Source organism: Tubulanus polymorphus, chromosome 5 (assembly GCF_964204645.1).
Source record: "Tubulanus polymorphus chromosome 5, tnTubPoly1.2, whole genome shotgun sequence".
Classification (NCBI taxonomy): domain Eukaryota; kingdom Metazoa; phylum Nemertea; class Palaeonemertea; order Tubulaniformes; family Tubulanidae; genus Tubulanus; species Tubulanus polymorphus.
Genome location: NC_134029.1, coordinates 11,489,645 through 11,512,222, shown reverse-complemented (window position 1 = coordinate 11,512,222; position 22,578 = coordinate 11,489,645). Strand labels below are relative to the sequence as shown.

The window sequence follows — 22,578 nt, the reverse complement described above, 5'->3', positions numbered from 1 at the left end:
GCACGTGCAGTAGTGATAGATCAGATGTTATGTACATTGAATTTCCCTCAGGTTGCACATTTAAAAAAAGTTGAAGTTAATACAATTCAAGTCTTAGGGGACTATCTTCTGTTCATCAACAACTTGTTGGCAATCAAACTGTTGCGCGTTTTAAAAAATATCAAGAAGATTTTGATTTTATCACATTCATTCAGCCACCTATCTTCACTTCAAATCCAGAAAATAGAGAGCATGGTGCAATATTTGTTTCGGTGTGACCATAGAATTAGTTGTACAAGTTAGTTAAAATGTCAAAGCTTATTCATACTTTGCTAGTGATAATGAGTGACCTTTAAATCTTAATATGAAATTTTGTCGATTTCTTTTTTATTCTTAAACAGGTCCTTAAGTAAAATTGCTCAAATATTTTACATATGTCGTTACATTGATAACTGTGCTTATATTGACAAATAATATGTTATTATCAGGCCTTTTTGTAATGTTTATTTTTCATTGAAAGATTTTATATTGCAATATTATTTTGAAAGTATTTTCAATAAAGTTTGAATAAGATGGACAACCACTTTTCGCCTTCTCCGGAGTTATTGCTGTTGCTGTTATTCATCTGCTTTAAGAGGTATTCAATGATGTGCAGTTTGAGACTGTAATTGTTGGATAGAGCATCAAAAATTGCAGCACAAGTTGTGACATGTATATTTGTTAGGACGACGGTAAGTAGTACCTGTCGTCCTATTGTTATTGTCAAATCCGCCACGTCAAACGATTATGATTATGTCCGTTCAACGCAACGTACGCGTCTGAAACTTTCACGATCGCTTAGATATGAAAGAAGGTTGAGTTCGTATATGGTGAATTTTTGTTGCTTGGTTGACTAAATATTTTGACTAAATATTGACGAAATAAAAAAATTGACCTTGAATACCCAATGATCGCCAACGAATGCCAGATGTGTTGTAATATTAAGTTACTTCTAGGCTGTACTGTATTTAATTCAGAATCTCTATTAATACTTGATATCTTTAGCTACAGTGACCTTGTGTTCATTTTCCACAATGGTCAGGAACTTCCGCTTTTCCCATTGAAGACTCATGGCTCATAAACCTCTGGGGCCAGTTGCATTGTCACAGCTTAGATTTAAGACTGGTCTAAGACAAACTAAGTTCTATACTCGATCTAACAACTTAAGTCACGACTGGGCCCTGGTTTCAACATGAGATTATATTATTCTGCTTGTTTTTTAACATATCCACACAAAAACTTGAGCATATTATAATATTAGCATTACTTAAAAAAACCACAGCATTATTAAAGAGCACTGAAACTGTGCCACCTCATTTGCTACTCAAGTCTACTTAAAATTGCATCTTTGCAGATTTCAACATTGGAGAATGGATGTGGATGGTCTCCTGCCAATGGAGTTAGAAAGTAGGGGGGTAAGTTTAGTTCAATGCAACATTTTGAGGAGAATGTGCACGGCATCCACCACTATGAATGCAAATAGTTAAAACTCACCACAGTGTTGTGCATTTTGGATTTTTTTCTCGAAATTTAGAAACATAATACATTGCACAGTAGCTTAACCTTATGAATTATTATTTTATACGGGATGATATTGTTTATACAGTAAACTCTGCCTTAGGCAGTGTCGCTTTTATATTGCTTAAGATGAAAAGTTGAATTTTACCATTGCCAAGTATGGTACAATGGTAGCATGAGTGTTGGATCCATTGTTAATTTCAATCCTGATGTACCTAGTCCTTCCTGATGGTATTTCATTTTGCATCCACCATTTTCTGTCTTTTATTTAGATTATTCACTGTAATGCTGTTAGAATGCTAAGTTATAGCCATTTTGTTATTGCATGTCAATAGATGTTTGAAGCGAATGTTTGTCCTGATTACCATTACCGGGATGATGGGCTTCTCTTATTCCGTGCTATCAAGAATTATGTCTCAAGAATTGTTGGAATATATTACGGTACGTTTTTATGTCAACTGATCTCATTTTTAGCTCACTTTTAGCCCAGCGGGCTGTAGCATCCACTTTTTGTCATTCATCTGTCCAATAAGACATCCATCCATCTAATGACAGAATCAAGCTATGTTTGGAAGGTTTCATGATGCTTTGATGTGTTCTCTTGATATTTGGTTTAAACATGTATTTACCTAGACCAAACTCAAACATTTCACCATTTGGACATGGTGTCCCTGGTACCCACATTTTGGTACAAATAGGATATTTGCAAATACAATCTATGAAGGGTTTTGCATATTGTATACGTATTTAATTTTTGTATGTTTTGCATTTATTTGATAAGCATCGGATGATATTCTAAAAGAAGATTATGAAATTCAAAACTGGGTGAAGGAACTCGTAACTCCTGTCAGTGAAGGTGGTGTTGGATTAAAGGTTTGTTCAAGTTCAAGTTTATTTTCCATATATATGTATGATTAAGAAAATAAAGCGTACACATATTTATCTCCAAGAAAAACATATACCCGGTAAATATCAATCAGCCAATTTAATAATACTTAGTCACATCCATTATTCATTTATAAATATTAATTATATTATTACTTTCTAATTATTATTATTATTGTTATTATCATTACTATTTTATGTCACACTATTTTCGCTAAAAGAACTAAGGCTTTGTTACCTTGCCGCTGTTGTCGATACAATCCATATGATATCGTTCAGCTCACTGAGATCTACAAATACATCGCGTGTTTTTTCACGAATCATCGTTACAAAAGCACTGTCGGGCAGTAAACATCGTAAATTTAGCCCCATTCAATGGGGCGACATGTTTTTCGAGTCATCATCCCGAAATCAACCCGCAGGCCGATTGTCACTTCGATTATCAATTCAAGTATAAATGAACAAATTTATTGCCGCAGACTTCACATTCAGCCGCGGTCTTCAAACAGTAATTTAACAATAGCCCATTTTCCTCATCAAATCATATTACCGATACATAGGAAATTTACTACTTTAGATTTAAAAGCACTGTCGAGCCGTAAACATCGACGAATCGACGTGTGTCACTACATCGTCGTTCCGGGGATCAGCTGCGAGTTTCTCATGAGAATCAAATCGAGAACAAGTGAATTTATTAGTACCAGTGATTTGGCTGCGGGTTTCAAGGAGTTAGTTTAACAATGCCTATTTTTCTTTACCAAATTAAGCGTGTATTTACTAAGATAAATCTTTTGTGTACCGGGGAGTCGTAGGCCTAAACTAAAGACGCCGAAGAGATATAGGGGAGAAAAGCTGTTGTGTCGACGAGGTATCAAAATAAAAGAATATATTACTTTATTCGGCCGCGGGCTTCAACCTCTATATCAATACCATCAATACTCTACATTTCCTACAGTACATACCGATCATTGTCAAATGCACAAGGTATTTACTAAATACCAGTATATAACACACTCCTATCCGTATGCTGGACTCACACTTAACATTTGGAGTAAGCGTTCGCTGTGGGGGAAAGGAGATCGTTCGCTGTGTCGCTTGAAGTGTTTATCGAGTTTTACACGGCTTTAGGCCTACCGGTACTGAGCTTTACTGTCTCAAACAAACACAGTATAATTGTTGCGTTTATTAACAGACTCATTGGATTGAACTTCAAAACAAAATTTACGATATTTAGGAGGGTTGTTATTCAATAGGCCTACAACCAATCTGTCCAGATGTTAGGCCTACGCATATACATAGGCCTACATAGGCTAGTAGCCTCTACTAGGTTAATGCTAAGTTCACTGTAAAGGAGGAATCCGATTTATTAAAATGCATGTTAATTAGTGATTAACTGGTTCTGACTTGCAACGATCAATCACAATTATCAATTTTATCGCCAAAAATGAAGATTTTTTTGAAAATTTCGTCTGAGCAGACAGCTTTATAAGCCAGACTTTTCATTTGAGTTTTTTCATCATAAATGAAACTGGTATTTCATTAATTCCTAATGACTTAAGCTGGGCGTAGGTCGGCCTTGTGACGGCTTGTGACTCACTGCGACGCCATTCACTACGACCGCCAGCGACGATTGTGTCGCAACGACTCATCGACCTCGACTTGCGACGGGTTGCGACTTTCAGCAACGCCAGTCACAAGGAGTCGCAAGTGTTCTACTTTCTGTGCAAGACACTACTGTCACAACCAACCTACGCGCTCTTGCGACTGGCAGAAACTAGTCGCATTCAGTCGCTGACAATCGTATCGCAACTGACTTGCACCAAAACTTGGGATGCAACGCGAGAATCGCATCCCGTCACAAGGCGGACCTACGTCCGGCTTTAAGTTACAGCGGAGCCCCAGAAATATCTTTTTTTCGTTCAAAAGACCTTTCGCTTGAAAATTCTTTCGTCGGAACAAAATTTATTTTGTCGAAACGAAAGGTTTTTCGTTCGATCGAACAGAATCGTTTTAATTTGAACAGAATTTTCTTGTCAGAACATTAAGAACATTTTTGTTCGAACAAGTATATTGTAAAAAGTTTTTTCTCCGAACCATAAGTATTAAGTATTTTGTTCAATCGAACAGAATTGTTTTCATTCAAACATTCGTTCGAAAAAATTGTTTTCGCTCAACCAAATTTTTTTGCCGGGACAAAAAGTTTTTCATTTCAACAATAACGTAGCTTTCAGAATGAAGAAAAGTTTTGGTTCAAACAAAAAGCGTACAAGATTTTCTTGTCGGATCATTAAGTTTTTTGGTCGAACAGCGTGTTAAGGTCGTTTTGGAAATTTACTCGGTCTGGTATATTTTGGATTACTGTGTATGTCATTTGTCAGGACATTAAACAGAAGACGACTTAGGATACTACCTTGCGTGACTCCACTAGTTAGACTGACTTATTCCATGATGAGGCGCTCCGTTGATTTCGGCTACAAGTTTTCGTTCAGAGATAATGCTGAGCCATTTCGGCAACATATCATTGATACTGTTTCCTAATAGCCTTGTTTAGTAATGGCTGATGTTGTACCTTATCAAATGCTTTGTCGAAATCATAAAGAGTAACTATCGCCTAACAGTCGATTTTCCAGAGTCAAATAGGACATCTGGTCCAGTTGTCCATGGTTTCAAGTAGGTCTAATTGACTGTTTGTCGAGCTTCCTCTTATAAAACTGTGTTTAACATTGAACAGGATTCTAAGACTGTGCAGAAAACCCATTATCGCTGCTTTGCAGCTATATTTGAATACTATTATTGTTAAAGTTATCATTTATTTCCTGTTTCTATTGCACCCTTCTCGCACGCTTTGCACTCGGGTTCAGCGCCTTGCAATTGCTTGTAAGTTCAGCCCCAAAGGCTTGCGCTGGATCCCTCATTTAACCGCTCTAGTTATTCCGAATTGTAAAAATAACCTTATATTGAAATGTAGTTGAATGAAAATAAAATTATTATTATTATTATTATGAAGATTATGTGGCAGGATGCATGGAAGCCACTTTGTATAATATGTTTTGAATGTAAATATGTGGTTGGGTACAAATGACTACAGTCAAACTGGCATAAGTCGTCACGTCACAAAATGTATAATCTCCTAGGACGTACATGTTATGAAATCCTCTTTTCCCCCATTTAATATCCCTTCAAAATCTTTCATTTAGGTTGTATTTTGTAAGTTGTATAAATGCTCAAGTTGCACTAGGATTGGATACCTCTATTCCCATTTTAAGCCAGAAAAAAAATGATATCTTGCAGAGATGAGAATTCCCCGCGGATTTCAGTATTGAAAAATATCAATTTTCCAAATAGTCCAAAAATGATGTAAAAGTATGGGGGGGGGGGGGGGGGGTGATGATCTCACTCAATTGGTCCAGCGCTATCGGTAATCAGGTGAACCGTAAAAGCGTTCAGTGCCTGTTTTACTTATCGTCACGTAAAAGTATCGCATTTCAATGCATATTCATTGCAACACAGTGATTTTGTATGTACATTTGTACTACGATGAGTTTGTATGTATTTTATCGATCGGTTGCAGACACGCACGCACAGCAACAGTAGTAACGTATATAGGTCTACTTACTGTTGCTGCGTGTGTGTGGCGAACGCTTTCGGATATTATACACTACTTGGTGATGATTTTTAGTGAGCATTCATCGGCGCATTTTTACTGCAATAATTCAGGGCTCGACCCGTAATGCATGAGATGCTGAATGTCATCAAATGAGGATGTACCACATTGGAACTAGCCATTACCTTCCAAAATATAATAGTTGTTCATGGGTTCAAGATCGCTCTAAGTGCTCGGAAAACGTATTTAATTTCTAAAATTTTCTTGGGGGAGGGCCCCCTAACCCCCCCGAAATAGCTTCGCGCCTTCGGCGCTCGCTAGTGCTGCCGGCTACGCTGTCAGCTGGTTCGCGTATGTCACTCAAGAAAAATAACCCGCGGATTTTACAGGTCGGCGTTCTCATCCCTGATCTTGTTTCTCATTCCCCAGCCGGGTCCGATAACGGTAAGAATTCTAAAGATAAAATGCTGGCGGGTCAATATAAGTAGTATATGGTAATGATTTTTGGCTCGCATTAGCTTCAGCGGTCCGGCCGATCTATAATCATTCGTTTGCTTAATACACTATGCTAAAAGCTATTTGTAGCACACTCAAATGCAATTTCAGTAGCCTGTGTAATTTCACTACTAATGGGCGAATTGAACGGATTAAGCAAAAATATATTTCATAATTTGTTTTTCTTTAAGGTGCGCAAAGTTGAAAGCTGTGGGTGTCATATTTTTTGGGAAATTTGCCAAAAAGTGTCAAAAATTCGATTTATTTCAGCATTTTTTTTTATGCACCATCTTACACATGTGAAAATTCAATACTATTTCCATCGGAAGAACTTTATCCCCCCAAGAACCGACGCTTTGTTCGGTAGTTATGGGCTTTCAAACGCGAAACCCCTCAAAATCTTGGTTATATAAAATTTGCGTTGTCCCGGTTTTGATCTCCATCATGACATCATAACATTGAATGAGGTTGATCAGCAGGTGTGCTCTATTTCACTAAACAAAATGGCGGTACAATTGAATAGGTTGATATTCATCATTCCTAGCGCGAATACTGATACTCAAGGCATATGATTGTGTACTGTGTGTTCAATAATTCATCTAGTTTTGATATCCCGTGCATAAGGTAACGTTGCATCAAGATATCTGACGAAAATCTGTTTCAAAATGCGGAAATTTACTTCCGTGTTCGCCACACGGCTGATTAACTGATAGCATCGAAATTTTGAGATGAGTCTTATATTTACACGAAATTTACTGGAATACTTGTTTTATCATCATTAATTAAAGTCATTTTATTGATGGTCGCATAAGCGATCCGTTTTGGAGCCTGATTATTTGCATTAGTTTGTTAACTGCGGCACAGTGATGAGCGTTCGAATTGAAAACAGTCGTGCACAGTCGCGTAGGCAATATCGCCTTATACAACTGTACTCTGTGTTCACTACGTGTATGTATCAGTTAAATAAAGCGTGCTACGGTGTATATCGCGCGTAACGATGATTTGTCTGAGTGAAGATGTAAGCTACTTAAAGCAATCCCTAAATTATTCAAAAACCATGTCAACTTTGTTTCGTCAGTAACCGGCACTGGGCCCAGTTTCACGATAAAGTTTTAAGCCTAAAACAGTTAAGTTTGAATTGTTGTCCTGATTGCAAATACAAAGTAACCAATGGCAATTAAACCAAAGTTTGAGTTAAACTTTTGTGTGAAACTGGGCCCAGGCCTCAAATTTGAAGAACTTCGGAGTTATGTCCTGGTATTGGTCCGTATGATAATGAGAAACCTCTGTTTAATTCAATTAATTTTAATTATATCTATATTTATTCAAATTTATATTCATGTTTATTCAAATTATTGCCACCAGGGGGCCGAAATGAAAAACAGCGTTAACAGCCTAGAGGCCGCAATTGTTGACCGATTTATTTCAAACTTGGCACACAAGTAGGGTATCATTTGGGCCACAACCCTATTAAAAATTAGTTCCATTCGATTCAAATTATGGCTACCAGGGAGCCAACCTGAAAAACAACGTTGACAGCCTAGAGGCTGCAATTGTTGACTGATTCAAATTATGGCCATGGAGGGAAAACAGCCTAGAGGCTGCAACTGTTGATAAATTTTTGGCTCGCATTAGCGAGCCCATGTCAACGGTCTGGCTGATTGATAATCATTTGTATGCTTAATACACTACCCATTAAGCTATTTTTAGCACACTGAAATGTAATTTCAGTAGCCTGTAATTTCACTACTAATGGGCGAATTGAACAGATTTAGCAAAAATATATTTTGTTATTGGTTTTTCTTTATGGTGCGAAAAGTTAAAAGCCGTATATTTTCATATTTTTTTAGATATTTACCAAAAAGTTTCAAAAATTCGATTTATTTGAGCACATTTTTTTATGCAGGATCTTTAACTGTCCAAAATTACATATGTGAAAATTCAATGCTATTTGCGTCGGAAGAACTTCATATCGCCAAGACCCGACGCTTTGTTCGGTAGTTATGGCCTTTCGAAGATGAAACCCCTTGAAATCTTGGTTATAGAAAGTTTGTGTTGACCCGGGTTTCGACTTCCATCATGACGTCATAACATTGAACGAGGTGGATCAGCTGGTGCTCGTTATTTCACAAAAAAAATGGCAGCACGAATGAATAGGTTGATATTCATAATTTCTAGCGCGAATACTGATACTCGAGGCATAACGTGTAACGATTTATTGTGTGTGATGTGTTCTATGATTCATCTAGTTTTGATATCTCGTGCGTAAGGTAACGTTGCATCAAGATATCTGACAAAAATGTGGTTTCAAAATGCGTGAAAATTTACTTCTGTGTTCGCCACATGGCTGATTTACTGATAGCATCGGATTTTAGAGATGAGTCTAATATATACACGACTGGAATACGTGTTTATCATCATTAATTGAAGCATTAGCGATCTGTTAGGAGCCTGATTATAAGTATTAGTTTGTTAACTGCGGTGCAGTGATGAGCGTTCGCGTTAAAAACAGTCGTGTACAGTCGCGCAGCCAATATCACCCTATACTCTCGTGTTCACGGTGCGTATGTATCAGTTATAGAGTACGCGCGCCATGGTGTAGGTTGCACATAACAACAATTTGTCTGAGTGAAGATGTAAGCAATCCTATTGTGAAATTATTCAAAACCATGTCATGTCAGTCCATAAACATTGTTTCGTCATAACCGGCACTGGCCTCAAATTTGAAGAACTTGGGAGCTTCTGTCCTGATTGGTCCGTATATGATAATGAAAAACCTCCGATGAAACCCAGGCTCTCACCAAGTTTGTACCGTATCTTGACGGGTCACTCAATGAATGAATTTTTGCATACAGATTTTTAGCCCACTAGGGACTTGAGTCCCAGCAGGCTATTGCGATCACTTCGTACATCCATCCGTAGACGGAATCCAGTTATTTTGGGAAGTTTTTAAGACGCTTCAAGCTAATGTCTTGATATTTGGTTTATACATGTATCTACCCTAGACACATCTTCAGCCTAATAACTGGCCCTGTCAGATTCAAGATGGCCGACTGGCAGCCATTGTTGTTGGCCAAAATCAGCACTTTTTACACATTTTTGAAGTTTTCGAGGGAAATTTTGAAGACGCTTTGATCAATTACCTTGATCTTTCGTTTATATTTGAATCTACCAAGGGCCCATCAGCATAAGAAAAATTGGGTCGATCTGACTCAAGATGGCCGTCCTATGACCATTTTAGTGCCCAAAAATGTCAATTTTGGCCAGAATTTTAGGTCCTGAAGCTTCCTACTGGTTTGGCATTTCTCATTGCAATTTGTGATGGGTATTCTTTGGAAAGGGATGATATATATCATATACCTGAGACAGGTATTTTTGATCAGCCAATAATGACGCAATTGGCGGCCATCTTGGTGTCATCAGTACTCATTGGTAGGTGGGAAAAAGTTTTTCCACATTAAATTGATACCTAAGCATATTGTGTTACTATATTCAATTGGAAAGTTGTAGCCCATAACGTGTTCTATGATTTTGGTGAGTTTCAAGGTCATTGGTTTTTGTATGTGGCCACCAGGGGGCGTTGAATAATACAATAACTTAGTATTTCTATATTATATTTGTACCTATGCATATTTTGTTACCATAATCAATTGCAAAGTTGAAGCTCATGACATCTTCCATGATTTTGGTGAGTTTTAAGGACATTAGTTATTCTATATGGTCACCAGGGGGCGTTGAATAGTAGAATAACTTAGTATTTCCTTATTCGATTGGTACCCTTATTAGATTGGTACCCTTATTAGATTGGTACCTAGTCATATTTTGTTACCATGATCAATTGCAAAGTTGTAGTTCATGACATTGTCTATGATTGTGGTGAGTTTTTAAGGACATTAGTTATTCCATATAGTCACTAGGGGCGTTGAATAGTAGAATAGCTTAGTATTTCCTTACTAGATTGGTACCTAGGCATATTTTGTTACCATGATCAGTTGCAAAGTTGTATTTCATGACATGTACTACGATTGTGGTGAGTTTTAAGGTTATTGGGTTTTGCATATGGTCACCAGGGGGCGTTGAATAGTAGAATAACTTAGTATTTCCATATTAAATTGGTAACAAGGCATATTTTGTTATCACAATCAATTACAAAATCATAGCTGCTGACATGTTCTATGATTTTTGTGGGTTTCAAGGTCATTGGTTTTTTGTATATGGTCACTAGGGGGCCTATGTTTTCTAATATCATTCTTAAAGAAATGATTGTGACCATGATATTTCTAATGCATTTACCACAAACCCTGTAACTTCACGTGGCGCTGAATTTCAGGCCGGGGGCATTCGAGGCTTTGCCTTATTCTAGTTTCTTGTTTTTCAATGTAATGAATTTAGTACCGGTAGCCTACGTGACAAGTTTTTTACTTCACACCAGTTTGGCAAGCCATTGGACCATTGGTCCTTTTTATGATAATAACATAATCACTATAATAGCATAAGGTCAGGACTCGAACCTACTACAACACTCTTAGTCCAGTATCTAGCGGTTGGTTCCGTAACCTGTAACATCGACTGATATTCAGAGTAGTTCACTCCATGTGCATCATTTCGACAAAGTTTTGTATATTTCTGTCAGCAAAGGGGGCAAACAAACAATTATAACTTGAACTCTCGTTTAAAAAACAATTGTTTTTGAAGTTGTTATTTAAAAATCAGATAGATCGTACATAGGTAATTCATATTCTGTTCATGCTGATGATAAATGTTCTTGTCTTTGATTTGGAGAATATATTTTCATTTACTTTTAGATTTTAATGGTCGAAGACCATATAGGCATCGTCGCTAGTGAAAATCCTACCGTTCACTGAACAACACCCGTAGTATCTCTACTGCCATGGATATAGTCCCATAATGCTGTATCATAATAGAGCTGATAATCCGATAAAAAATTGTAACACATCATTTGCCTGTATCCATGATTCTAGTAATGACTATCATAGCCTTGTTTTATTTAGGTTTTCATAATCGAGATGAATTATGGAAAGTTTTGAGGTGCATGAAGGGTCTACCTTCTGTGAATTGTTTATATCGGTTTTACCTGGCAATGAAGTGTAATCCTCATCACTATCCTCACAGATGCTCGGGCACTCATACATTCGAAAGTAGTTCATAGAAACTGCGCAGTTCATGGTTCGCACTGACTGGGAGCGGATCGGTAGATTATCGTTTCCGAAGGGTGGAATCGTCGCTTGCCCAGATTTTATTTCTTGAAAGCATTGCGAGTGAGGGATTTTCTTCGTGAAAATAATCAGTAATGCCAACCGGTATCACGTATATCTACGCAAACTGCGCCATTCAAAGATGATGTATTCTGGGGAATACCCTGAGTTAGCACATGTAGGTGGCTAGAGATAACAGTGCTGTATACACAGCGAGACAAGTGGCTGCGTCCTGCAAACACAGGCCGACTTAGATTGGCTGATAAAAAATTACCTGCCACCTGAGAACTTTGCCTATACACAGTTTCATTGACTAACGTGTAGACTGCACCATTAGGGAAAATAGGGTTGGAAGGAACATGGGCGATTACACTACGCTTTGTAGGTTAGTTAGATATGGCCTATGTGCTATTACTATTTTACTACATCGTGAGCCATGCATTTTATTATTGAAAACAGATGCTTAAATTGAAATAAACTAAAATAAGAAAACTATAACGTCTTAACACTTTCAGTGCCGGGCCAATATGTGTGATTATCCCCCCAGGGCCAGACATTTCCCCAATTTTACCTATTTTCATGGGCCTGGAAAAAGTAGAAAGAATAATGTTTATGTCATTATGTCATTATTTATGAAGTTTATGTCTCCTGGGTCCTCGGCGTGACACAACTTTCTGATGATTTTCATTTGAAAGGAGAGTCTTTTCTGTGTCATTATAATCAATGATACACAATGGCTTTCGAATATTTTCTCTTTCTCCATGACCACCCTTTCTGAATCTCTCTATCTCTTGTGTTTGAGAATCGTGCTTTGTACTGATCATTCTGACCGTCTGTTTATCCTGCCAAGCCATTACCATGACAGTGCCATCATCCCTGGCTATGGTACCATAATTCGGAATCACGTGATCCCTATCGCCAGCTTGACGGATTTCTAAACGCTCACCCCTATTCTTCCTCAGTGTACCAACAGTATGAACATGGAAATCTTGTAGCAAATGCTTGCTTAGTTCAACAGAATTGTAAAAATTATCCATGTACAGGCAGTGAGGAGAATTTAGCAGTCTATCCATTAGACCCGTGACAGTTTCACGAATTGTGTCTGTCGCCAACATACATGTCTAGATTCCAGCTATAGGCAGTAGCGGAATCACACAAAATATACTTTATCCCATATTTTATAGGTTTATCTTTGTTATAGACACGGAAAGAAAGTCTCCCCCTCCACTTGAGGGTACCCTCATCAATTGAAAGATTTTCACCAGGGTCAAACAAATCACGCCAACTAGAAGTCATCAAATCATAAACAGGCCTCAGTTTGTACAGCTTGTCTGTTTGTACAGCTTGTCTGTGCAATTATGTGGCTTAGCCTCATTATCATTGAAGTGTAAGAATTTCAAAATGAGTTGAAATTTATTCCTACCCATTGTTCCGTTGAAAAATGGAGTTGCTAGTATCGGATCTGTAGACCAGTATTGCTTCAGATAAGGCTTTTTGATGATCCCAGTCAATAAAACTAAACCCAAAAACTTCTCCATTTCTTCAGCTGTGATATTTCTGCGCCACTCCCTGGCTCTTGAATTTGGCGAGAGAACAGTGGTTGCAAAGAACTGATTGGCATATCTATTTGTTTCCGTTACAAGAATTTGAATAAGTTCATCAGGCAAAAATATACGAGCCACGTCCCATGCGTCATCAACCCCATCAAACAAATCTGTGGGCCCTATGCGATTCTAAAATAGCTGAACTACAGGCTGCCTAGTGGCTGGCCCCCACTGATTATTTGCCCTTTGAGCTGCTAAGGTAGGCCTGGCCTGCCTACGACCTCTGCCACGACCACGAGCTCGAGGAACAACATGTTCGATGACTGTGTATCAGAGTCCTCGTTCAAATCCAAATGGAGTCAGAATCCAACAAAAGTTCCGCGGCTTCACCTGCTGTAAGCCTTCCAATTTTGCGTTATCTTGATCGCCTACTATAATTAGTGTGTCTATGTACTATTAGTATGTCTATGTCAGGCGCGTAGAAACGACTGTGTACTAACTGTGATAGAAATAGACCAGCGGGTAAAACCCTGTGGCTATTTAAGATTTCGACGTAGATCTACATCGTTCGGAACTCGACGCATTTTTAGTAAAAACGTAGATCTACGTCGTTTGGCACTGAAAGTGTTAAGAGAAGGAATAATCAATTTATTTTCAAAATCCCTCAAAGAATCTTTCAGGATTTGGCAAAAATAGGACGACTTTTGGCTGGGGGAAAATGTCTTTCAGGATTTGGCAAAAATAGGACGACTTTTGGCTGGGGGAAAATGTCTGTTTAACAGTACAAAATGAGCCTCAGGGAAACCCTGGAAACTTGAATTAGTTTTGTTTGTTTGTTTTGTTTGTGTTTGGCTTTACGTCGCTTGGATCTTGGTTTCCCAAGACTATTCCCTATTGGATTATTCATTTTTAACCTCACGACGGGACTGCCTTTGAAGTGTTGCCCGCACACTGTAAGCAGCCAGCAGGACTCGAACCGACTTTTCACTCACAGGGGCGTTGGAAGCAATTTTTGATTGCCGTGGCCAATTGCCGATTTTGGACAGATTGTAAATATTGCCGCGACATATTTACTTAATTTCTTCAAAAACGTGGTATTCAAAGACTCATCACTGATAGTGGAGCAGCAACAGCATCACGCCTTATTTCACTGAGCTACAGAGGCTGCTTCACTGATAAAACTGACATCTCCTCATGCATCCACTCAATTTCAAACACTATCTTAGACCATATGGACCTCTTGTGAATTCAAAGCACCTAATTAGTATTTTCACATGATTGAATCATAACTTCCCATTCTAATGGCGTTTCTTTGATATCTACTAAAGCTTTTTCTATAGAACGCTTTGTAGCCACGGGAGAAAAAGCCACGGTAGTTAGGAATGATCCTAGGTTTGGCAGCTAAACTAGGCATAGTCTCTTGCTTATTGTTTCCATTCTGGCTATTTAGAAAAATAGTTGAATAGTTGATGTACCCTCAAAAATTTGGAGAAACAGGAAGGTAGGAATTATCCAACATCTTGCAGACCTTCAGGCCTAGTAGAATGGTATTTGACAAACAGTAAGAACTTCTTACCATACCCTGTACTTTTTAGCTCTCGACAAACGCGAGAGTCATTACCAGCATGTAGGCATCGTGTAGTGTATGTACACCGCGAACCAAAGCGTACCATTTTTACCTTGCACCAAGGGTCGGTACCGTAGCGGTCTTAAATTCCTTGTTTTGTGCTGGGAATGTCAGTGGGAGTCTTTAAGTTTGAAAGTTTGCAGACAATGGTCGTGAAAGCTTTATATTTTTACAGTTTGACCGAAATGATCGCCTAGCTGTGTGGCAGTGTGGCGTGCTTTTATTCATTTGCTGCAGACTTATTTCGTAGCAACAGTCGGGTCTGGAGATTCCTCATTAACAGGGTTCCCTATGCATCGCAACAACCAATCAGAGTTACGCGCACCTGCTACGGAGTCCCGTCGATAGACTGTTTAGTAACACATTTTCCTTGCCAAACTTGTATTCTTGTATTCTAAATCTATATTGTATGAAAATAGAAATATTAATTTGAAAATATTTTGCATTCTAAAATTGATTTTTGGTGCACCAGTGCTTATTTTGGTGAATAAAACATGGGTATGAATATTCGGATGAATTTTTTACGCAATACTCTATTTGCACATAGAAAACACTGAACAGGTGAACTAATATTGTTTAGGATATAAGTAATCGCCATTCATTGTCATGACACAGTTCGGGCAGTCATGACACGCGTGATGGAACCGGTCTGGCTTTACTGATAATCATAATCGGCGCTGTATCGCAGCTCTGTCCTTGGATTTGCGCCGATGTGGCTGCTACGGTTCATTCTTTTGACCGTCAACAAATCTACTCGTATATTACAAATTGCATCCCTCTATCGTGTATTGGTATTTTGAAAGTCGACTTATCATCTCATCTCTGTACTTCATAAGGCTGTGGTAACAACACCACTTGGCCCATGGGCAATTATTATTTTGAATGAAATAAAGTTATTAATCGATTTTCAGTTGTTATCAGTCCAATTATTATCAAAAAGTCTGAAAGTTTGAGAGTGATAGATATTGGTCATATAACCAGCCATATATCACTCTAAAGCTTAAAGCAAAACAAATCGATATGATGTATTTGTTCCTGCCTACCACTGTCCGAGGCATCAAGTCTCACCGTAGTGCCCAGTTGTTAAAGGGCAAATGCCATCAAAATTGTACTTTCCACGATTTCTTAGCCAGAAGAAACTTAAGTATTCATATAACGACCTGAGATGTGACTTTTTGAAAAAAGGAGCACGAATTAGCCGTATTAGTTAGTGGAATAGTCATCTATTTATCCTTCACTCCATGCGTATAGTTCATATTCAACCCACGGGTGGTGCTATTTATGATGTTAACTATGACAACACAAGCACGTGTGCGCGCTAGTACGCGTAGCCTATGTATAATCGATATAATAAACACCATTTGTTCACCGTATTCACTGACCTACAGCGCTACTCACTTATATATGATTATCATGTCGTATACAATGATAGCAACACTATACAATGGTAAGAGTTTATTAATTCAAATCACTCCAAAATGGTAAAATATCGCATGAAATGTCTAGTGAAATGATTGGAAGCCGTGAGCGTTTGTCAGAGAGGACGTCAGAAACACGCACCTGCTAAGATTAACAATAACAGTGAGCACGTGCTGAAATTGCCGATGTGAAAGTCACATTTCTCAGTAATTAAAATTCAAACCAGGTCCATTTTTAGCCCACTTGGGACTTTAGTCCCAGCGGGCTATTGCGTTCACTTTTCATCCGTCTTAGCATCCATCCGTCCGTAGACGGAATCCAGTTATTTTGGGAAATTTTGAAGACGCTTCAATGTAATGACTTGATATTTGGATTACACATGTATCTACCCTAGACACATCTTCAGCCCAAAAACTGGCCCTATCAGAATCCAGATGGCCGACTGGCAGCCATTGTTGTCCGCCAAAATCAGCACTTTTTACACATTTTTGAAGTTTTTGAGGGAAATTTTGAAGACGCTTTGATTAATTACCTTTATGTTTTGTATATATTTGAATCCCTCAAGGGCCCATCAGCATAAGAAAAATTGGGTCGATCGGACTCCAGATGGTCATCCTATGACCTTTTTAGTGCCCACAAATGTCAATTTTGGCTGGAATTCTGGGTCCTATAGCTTCCTACTGGTTTGCCATTTCTCATTGCAATTTGTTATTCTTTGGAAAGGGATGTTTTATACCTGAGACAGGTATTTTTGATCAGCCAATTATGACGCAATTGGCGGCCATCTTGGTGTCATCAGTACTCATTGGTAGGTGGGAAAAAGTTTTTCCACATTATATTAATACCTAAGCATATTGTGTTACTACAATCAATTGGAAAGTTGTAGCCCATAACGTGTTCTATGATTTTGGTAAATTTCAAGGTCTTGAGGAATTGGTTTTTGTATATGGCTACCAGGGGGCGTTGAATAATACAATAACTTAGTGTTTCTATATTGTATCTGTACCTATGCATATTTTGTTACCACAATAAATTGCAAAGTTGTTGCTAATGACATCGTCTATGATTGTGGTGAGGTTTGAGGACATTAGTTATTCTATATGGTCACCAGGGGGCGTTGAATAGTAGAATAACTTAGTATTTCCTTATTAGATTGGTACCTAGGCATATTTTGTTATCATGATCAATTGCAAAGTTGTAGTTCATGACATGTTCTATGATTGTGGTGAGTTTCAAGGTCGTTGGGTTTTGCATATGGTCACCAGGGGGCATTGAATAGTAGAATAACTTAGTATTTCCATATTAAATTGGTAACGAGGCATATTTTGTTATCACAATCAATTACAAAATCGTAGCTGCTGACATGTTCTGTGATTGTGGTAGGTTTCGAGGTCATTGGTTTTTTATATAGTCACCAGGGGGTGTTGAATATTAAAATTGTTAGATTGTTGAGCATTTGAAACCACTTCCCAAGTGAGCATGGTGTTCCTGGACCCCTAGTTGATATTTGTGAATACATCACATTTGAAAATGAATTTTACACAATATTCTATTTTTTATGGCATATGCTCTTTAAAGCAAACAGATCTGCATAATCTAAAGAGTAGTAGAATGAACACTAATATGTTTTCATCGATGTTATAAAAAATGCAAATATGATTTGCTGTTTTTGGGATATACGGGGAATTCCGGCGCTATTGAAATGATTATGGGAAAGCCAAAATGCCGAACGTTTCATTGGACTAGGCGCCGTACACATGCTAATTCCAAATGCTTATTGCTGGTGAGAATATAATTATTTCACTTAGTCGCCATAGGTATTGTTTCATTTTAATACCCGTTGATTGTTTTGATTGACATTGGAGTGTAAGCGAATATTCACTTACATAACGCCTCCATGTGGCGCGAGAGCTAATCATTAGACTGTTACACACGCACGCATGTACGACTATAGTATACACTACTATGTATAGTGATACTGTAACGCTGATTTTTTAGTGCGTACACGTTTGACATGAAAATGCACTTATGAATAATCAGCTATTATAGCAGAAGATGACTGCTGTGTTTTATGTTTCATAGAATTCTTTGAAAAAAGGCCACCTGATGGAAATACGGCAAATTTCATTCCTTTTTATGGGAAAAATGAAAAATAAAGTGCTGCCTGCCGGGTCACTTTTAGGCATACAGTTCTCCTTTATAAATAAGTATCATTTTTTTGCCTTATGGACTTTTTGGTTTACATATGTTATGGCTGTTGGTTGGCAGTCTGCCAAGAGTATGTTAAATCACGGCACAAAATTTAGTGGTAATACTAATGGGTTGTCTTTTATCGTGAAGCAAGTAGAATTGATGCGCGGAGGTCAGGCCGGAATTTCCGGGAATTTCGGCACCTGTGACATAATTTTGGGAGTCACAAAATGGCGAGCAATTCATTTGACATTCGTGCTGACCTAGGTTCGCTTATAGTTCGTTCATTTGTGAGGATTATAATGGAGTCGGCTATCTAAGTTAGTATCTCGAACTTATTAAGTGCGGCAATTTTCATAGTCCTAGCTTGGCTTTGTCTTGTCATTGTCTTATTTTGACTACAAAATACATTATTTTTTTGAAAAAGTAATAGACGATGGTGCCAGCCCTAGCCGGCAGCGACAACTTCGTTTTTGGAGAGAGGCAGTCGATAAATGTTTGGAATCGTTTTTGTTGAAATGAGAGTTAATTGGTTCCACACATTTGTGTGCACTTTTTAATTTGCTATTTCCGTAGGCTAATTACTGTGTTTGTCGATGTTTTCTCAGTATATTGGCATTCTTCGTGGAAACAGCCCATACACGTTAAAAACCGTGCACTACGTTAATCAGCTGGTGTGTAATCCATATATCTAACGTACATACAATCCTCAGTGCATGACAAAGTGTATGTATACTCTGTATTCACATATTACCGCGCACTACACTACTGCGCTCCTAGCGCGTATTGTAAATACTGTCATACGCTTTCTGTTCCTAATAAAGAAGGTTTTAATTGAAATAAGCTTCATCAGGAACGCTTTATTGTTGTGAATAATCATTTGAACTATTTCTGTGGCAACTATAAATAAGTGTGCTCCTCTTTTAATTTCGTTATATACTTCGTTGATGGATACTTACATTAATATTTTAAGGTAACCTTAAAATATTATATAACTAAGTTAAGGTCTGGTAAAATCGCTGTTTCTTGACGTAAAACCATTACAATAATGTATATTTATGTAATATACATTACGGTATCTGGGTAAGCGAAGGAGTGGAGTGTGTCCACTTAATTCCAAATACAAAAGGTTTTTAGATCTTCTAGAATGGGAAATTTACCGTTTTAAAAACAGTTTATTGCCAATAAAGTTTTGACATTTTCTGTTTTTAGGCCAGCCGTAGGCTGAGCCTATTACTATACAAATGGAGCGAATTTAAATGACATGGTTTCCACACAAAAGGCTCTTTTGCTTGCCAAGTGAGGGTATATTCGAACAAATCACGTATTTAAGCGTAATCCATTCTCGGAATCGTAGCGAGCAGAATTTTGAAATAGGGTCTCATAAAAATGTTTTCTGCATTTTTCACGAAAGTTAAATCGGGAAAATTTCAATTTTTATCAGCCAATCAGGAAGTTGTGTCTTCCCTGTGATTGGTTTATCTGAAAATATCAGCAGCTGTTCACGTGAATTATCGCGATTTCATTACTGGCGCTTTTGCGCATGACGTCATGTATCAACACGCGACAATACTTCCGCGTTCGCTACGTGTTCGCTGATTGGCCCATTTACTGGGAAATTCCACAGAAGCCTAATGTGGTTTGTTACAAGCGCTGTGATTGGCCCGACCCGATTCTGGCATGGCTTTAGCTTAGTGGGTTCGAATCCCTTGACGCGTGAAGATGATGGATCCTATCAATATCTATTGAAACAAATAAGTTTCCCGGTTGGGCAGCCGCGGATATCTACCGGAAGTGTTATTTCGAGGTTTCTTTGAATTTTGGAGTGATATTGAAATCCGGTCGGGGCCGCGCCAGGAGTTTTCGTGATTCAAGTAGCGCAATAGCCTACTTCTTCGTGTTCGTCCACCTCAATTTTCATTCCGCCGATCTCTGATACGGCTCTGTCCCCGTCGGCGCTGTGATTGCACTTTCGTACCACCAAAATTTTTTATTTCTATATCAGGGAGGTCTGGAGAATAAAAAAGTCAAAATTTGGATATCACATAGGCCTGATTTCATCGAATAAGTCGACCATGGTCGTTAGGTTTCCGTACTTATTACCACCTAAAACCGTCTGAACAATTTTGTCACAACCAACATTTCGTTTACAGAAATCAGGTGTTCACGTGAACCCGCGGTATCGTCTACTGTTTTACTTCCGGGTTTTATTTTAAGATTTAAAATTGTATTTCAAGATCGATTTCTATGAAATCTTTAGTTGATTTGGTGTTTGGGAGGAATTTTTATTTGCTCTACAGAAAATTCATCCTTGACAATTGCGCAAGGTTCGCGAAAAAAATGGTTTTACCAAATCGGGTGTATGACCTTGATATGCTAATTAGCCATGTGCCCATATTGCAAATTCAATCAAATTTTAAATACAATTCGCTTTCCGAGAGTTAATGGTATGCTGCATGGAACAAAGTTGTTTTGAGATGGGTCTTGAAGCTATTGAGGTCGAGAGATAACCATCTAGATAGTTCGTGAGAGTTCCAAAGTTTTGAAGAGGCTTCAAGGTAATGTCTTGATATTTGGTTTATACGTGTATCTACCCTAGACACATCTTCAGGCCAAAAACTGGCCCTGTCAGATTCAAGATGGCCGACTGGCAGCCATTGTTGTTCTCCAAAATCAGCACTTTTTACACATTTTTGAAGTTTTCGAGGGAAATTTTGAAGACACTTTTATCAATAACCTTGATAATTCGTATATATTTGTTTCCCCCGTGGGCCCATCGGCATGAGAAAAATTGGGTCGATCGGACTCAAGATGGCTGTACTGTGACCTTTTTTGTTCCCAAAAATGTCAATTTTGGCCTGAATTCTGAGTACTGTAGCTTTCTAATGGTATGCCATGTTTCATTGCAATTTGTAGTGGGTATTCTTTGGAAAGGGATCTTTTATATCCGAGAGGGTATTTTTGACCGGGCAATTACGACGCACTTGGCGGCCATCTTGGAGTCATCAGTACTCATTCGTAGGTGGAAAAAAGTTTTTCCACATCATAATTGATACTTAAGCATATTTTGCTACTATAATCAATTGGAAAGTTGTAGCTCATGACGTTCTATGATCGAGGTGAGTTTCAAGCTCATTGGTTTTTGTTTATGGCCACCAGGGGGCGTTGAACAATACAATAACTTAGTATTTCTATATTACATTCGTACCTATGCATATTTTGCTACCACAATCAATTGGAAAGTTGTAGCTCATGACATGGTCTATGATCTTGGTGAGTTTCAAGCTCATTGGTTTTTGTATATGGCCACCAGGGGGCGTTGAACAATACAATATCTTCGTATTTCTATATTACATTCGTTCCTGCTGTCTGTGTTAACACACGATTTTACTATGTAAATGATATTGAGCAGGGAGTGTATATTGATAAATATAACCAACAGATTACATCATTTATAAAAAGCAAATCTGACAGGCTGGCCATTGTGCCCCTTGGGGCTCTTGTTTAACCTTAACTTTGATCTATTTTCAGAAAATATTCAGTTCAGAATGTTTGAGCTTGACATTTTTCAGAAACCTCAAAATTGTAGGGGACTCCCGTATGATGAAATATTCAATGTTTATTTGTTCTAGAAATATATTATATAGCAATTTCAAAAAGTCAATAAATTATTGTTTGTTTCTGATGAGTATTTGTGCTGTCTCATCATCTAGGCCTATCTGCATTCAAGGCTGGAACTGTTTAATTGGCTTCCTGGATTTTTATGCTAAATACAAAGAATTGCTAAAACACAGCCAATATCAAATTTTGTGTCATGCTTCCTAGAGCCCTTATAGTTTTCTGGACATATTTAAACCAAAACTAACAGCCACGCAAGTGAAAATCTAAATGAATACATTTATAAATAGTACGTTCTTCTAGATAGTAGAAGGGTAAACCACTTTGCCTGTGGCAAATTATTAGTATTAGCGAAGTTCATATTCTCGTCACTTACTGATTTTTCGACGACAGATGCAAAATAAATTCCATAAGCCAATGACTATTCCATGGAAAGTGATAAAA

At 38.0% G+C, this 22,578-nt stretch overlaps 1 protein-coding gene across 3 annotated transcripts in view; it reads left to right on the top strand.

Moving 5' to 3' along the window:
* LOC141906474 (allene oxide synthase-lipoxygenase protein-like) overlaps positions 1-22,578 on the top strand; it is a 63,135-nt gene that overhangs the window by 21,997 nt on the left and 18,560 nt on the right. For all 3 annotated transcript variants that reach the window (XR_012619341.1, XM_074795779.1, XM_074795780.1), the window contains exons 10-12: positions 1,373-1,433; positions 1,872-1,977; positions 2,318-2,409. Coding sequence is in view for 2 of the 3 variants with exons in the window: in XM_074795779.1 (XP_074651880.1) it covers positions 1,373-1,433; positions 1,872-1,977; positions 2,318-2,409 (259 nt within the window). In the remaining variant the exon portion in view is untranslated. The remainder of the gene's footprint in view (positions 1-1,372; positions 1,434-1,871; positions 1,978-2,317; positions 2,410-22,578) is intronic.